Below are 3,224 nucleotides of genomic sequence, written 5' to 3'. Positions count from 1 at the left end.
GTTTATGACAGTGTCATGACAGTCTTATTCACCCCCCTTCAAATAAAGTGTTACCCATCTGAGTTCATTTGTGTTTTGGAGGATACATTTTCTTTTATCTTTGTCAAATTTCTATCTCTCAAATCTCAGAGCACATTCTTCTTTAGTTCTCATCATTCTGACTTTAATGTCAGAGGAAATAAAATTTTTTCCCTGTAAATATAATATTTCGAATTTTTAAAAGACATACTTTAATTTTTTTTTTTTAGAAATGTTTTGAATTAAACGGATCAAAACTTTATTTCATGAACTTTGCGCCGTTTCAAAACAAACATTTCAAGTTCAAGTCTCAATTTCAGATGTTTTTTTTATTTAAAATATTAATTCATTTATTCTTTTCATTTTATTTATTACTTTATTTTTGCACCGACGACATATAAAAGTTTCAAAGGTGATTTAAATTAAATTCAGTATTTTGCATGTATTTACCAACCTTTTGCTTCGCCCTGCAGCTGGTGGGTCGGTACCGGCCTCCCAGCTGAAGGAGCGGGCCGACGTGGTTCCGGACGTCCTGCAGGGTCCGGTTGGTTCTGAACTCCACATGCAGAACTCCCCGGAGGTTCGGAGGGACGTCGGGACACGGATCCAGAGACCTTCCTGGACTTTCTGTCGGATTTGGTCGGACTGTCGGTTCTGCAGATTCCTCTGGTTTAGTTTCTCTGTTTAATGCTGAGATGAAAAATAATTTTCTGTCCTCGGTGAAAAACAGAATCACTCCAAAGCCTCCGAGGCTGAAGGCAGCGAGACACACCAACAGGATAAAAATCTTTTTCAGCATTTTAGTTCAACCTGGTTTGTTCTGCAGGTGATCAGCGCAGCAGACTCTTCTTCTTCTTCTGGTTTTTGTTTTTGTGTTTTAGCCTGGCTCTGTTTCCTCTGTTAGATTTTCTTGTCAGACATCGAGGTTCAGCTTAATAAAGGTTAATTATAGAAAATCCACATCAGATGAAAAGTGTCTCTAACCTCCCGGACCTGTTGAAGCATCGATGATCCGCTTTAATTGTTAATCAGAAACTGGATCCTCTGGTTTATCACCTCTCTCTCTCTCTCTCTCTCTCTCTCTCTCTTCACTTCTCAGGAAAACGTTTCTTGGAAAATTAAACGTGAAACGTCCCGGGTTTTTTATATCTTTTAATTTGCATGGAATGAAAATGAGGAACATGAAGGTTTACATTTTAAGTTTGAACGTATCGACTTTACTTCTGTTAAAAACTGTAATTATAACCAAACAAAATGAAATAAACAACTCAAAGCAACTTTAATTTATTTATATTGGTGTTCTTTGTAACTAAGCTCTTGATAATTACGCAGAAATTAATTTTACATTTTGTAAAGTAAATATGTATTAAACTGCGTTTAGATTCAGCTTTACTGCAGTAATTATTTCAGTCTATTTCTCTCACACGAAGAAAATAACACAATACAGTGTTCAAAATGTGTTTAATCTGAATTCACATATTTATTAGATTTCAAAAGACAAATTTAAACAAGTAAAAAAAATCAAAGGTTTTGGTAACGTTTTCAAAAAATGTAACATTTTATTTGAAGGCTGGTTTCCTTCATGCCAGAGGAGCCACAACCACAGCACTCACTTCATAGAAATTAGAAAACTTTTCAGAAGCCTGACATTTCTGTTTAATAAATTATAATTTTATTGATAAGATTAATGAGTTAAAATACTCTGAGTTTGCCTAAAATTGGCCAAAATTACAAGAAGTAAAGGCTTGAAATATTTCCCTCCATGTGAGAGGAAAGTGGTTCACTTTCTGACATTAATGACAAGGATATTATTTTTAATAATCTCTCATTTTACACCTTCCTAACATGAGATCCAGTTTATCTGGTGCAGGTTTTCCAGCCGGTTCTGATTCCCTTCGCTGGACTTTATTCTGAATCAGACTTTTGCAATAATATTGGAGTAAATTTCTTTCCATTTGATGCATTAATAACCTGTAAACACATTAGAGAAGAAGCTGCATTTCTGCTGGAAAAATCTTTTAATAATCCTGCAGAGCGACAGAAACTGATTATGTGGAAAAAAGTGAGACTTACACAAACTCTGAATGTCAAAAATAAAGGACATTTCGGACAGTTCAGTTCTGGACAGATTATAACATCCTTTTATTTTAATGTTCTGAAGTTTCAACCAGTTGAATAAATCTGTATGTCATGAACTCTAATTCTTTATAGTTTCTACTTTAATCATTCGTAGACGTAATTAGAAACATACCATCATGTTTTCAGCTTCCAGTCGATTATTTTCTGCTTGTTTTTGTTTCTTAATCGAGGTAAAAAATAACAACTGCAAGTCTAAACACACCTGGAAGGGAAATGCTGTGAAAATCATTATTTTTACCATTTATAGAAGAACAAACTCTTCCTTGGGGTTTGGAGGATTTTTTCCAACAGACAAAAAGACTTTGAGGAAAATTTACTTGAGAAATATTAACCTTATATAATTTTATTTATATAAAACTTTAAAATGGCACATTGGGAGCAACATTAAGTTGAGAAAACAATGTTGGAATCAGTGTTAAAATGAAATGTCGTCTGGATCTGATGACTGGAGTCCTCTACATCAAAACTGTCTTAATTTATACAGATGCATAAAATTATAAATCATCTTATTTGTTGTTAAATCACAAAAGTTCAGAAAGTTTTTATTACACAAAGTGAGAAAAGTGTCCAACATTTCAGTTGTTTGAAAAACAGAAAGTTTGTTTCATCATCAGTCCAACCTGAACATTTAAGTTTTATCATTTACATAAACCTGACAGAAATACTGACAAGACGCCGTGGCGACAGGCGGCCATTCAGGGCTGGAGGAAGAACCGATGGTCCAGACATTAGAGCTCACACACATTTCGGTTTTACCAAGAATATGTAAATTGGTCATACTGGGAAAACTCTTCAGCAGGAACTTCCTGATGTTCTTCACTTCCTGGTCAGACGGACTGGAAACGTTCAGCTTCTGATGGACGATGAAGTCTCAGTCCGATGGCGTCTGATGGCGTCTGATGGCGTCCGATGGGGTCCAATGGGGTCCGATGGGGTCCAATGGGGTCCGATGGGGTCCGATGGCGTCTGATGGCGTCTGATGGCGTCCGATGGGGTCCGATGGGGTCCGATGGGGTCCAATGGGGTCCGATGGGGTCCGATGGCGTCTGATGGCGTCTGATGGCGCC

At 36.6% G+C, this 3,224-nt stretch overlaps 1 protein-coding gene across 2 annotated transcripts in view; it reads right to left on the bottom strand.

Moving 5' to 3' along the window:
• LOC103131056 (beta-1,4-galactosyltransferase 2-like) overlaps nucleotides 1-3,224 on the bottom strand; it is a 7,084-nt gene that overhangs the window by 2,571 nt on the left and 1,289 nt on the right. Inside the window, exon 1 of one of the 2 annotated variants that reach the window (XM_007542614.2) lies at nucleotides 473-1,255. The exons of the other annotated variant lie outside the window; for it this stretch is intronic. Within the exon in view, the coding sequence (XP_007542676.1) occupies nucleotides 473-817 (345 nt within the window). The 5' untranslated portion in view covers nucleotides 818-1,255. Of the gene's footprint in view, nucleotides 1-472; nucleotides 1,256-3,224 lie in introns of those variants that run through there. 2 annotated transcript variants of the gene reach the window in all.

The sequence above is a fragment of the Poecilia formosa genome, unplaced genomic scaffold (genome assembly GCF_000485575.1).
Source record: "Poecilia formosa unplaced genomic scaffold, Poecilia_formosa-5.1.2 Scaffold713, whole genome shotgun sequence".
NCBI lineage: Eukaryota > Metazoa > Chordata > Actinopteri > Cyprinodontiformes > Poeciliidae > Poecilia > Poecilia formosa.
This window is presented reverse-complemented; position numbering and strand designations above follow the sequence as displayed.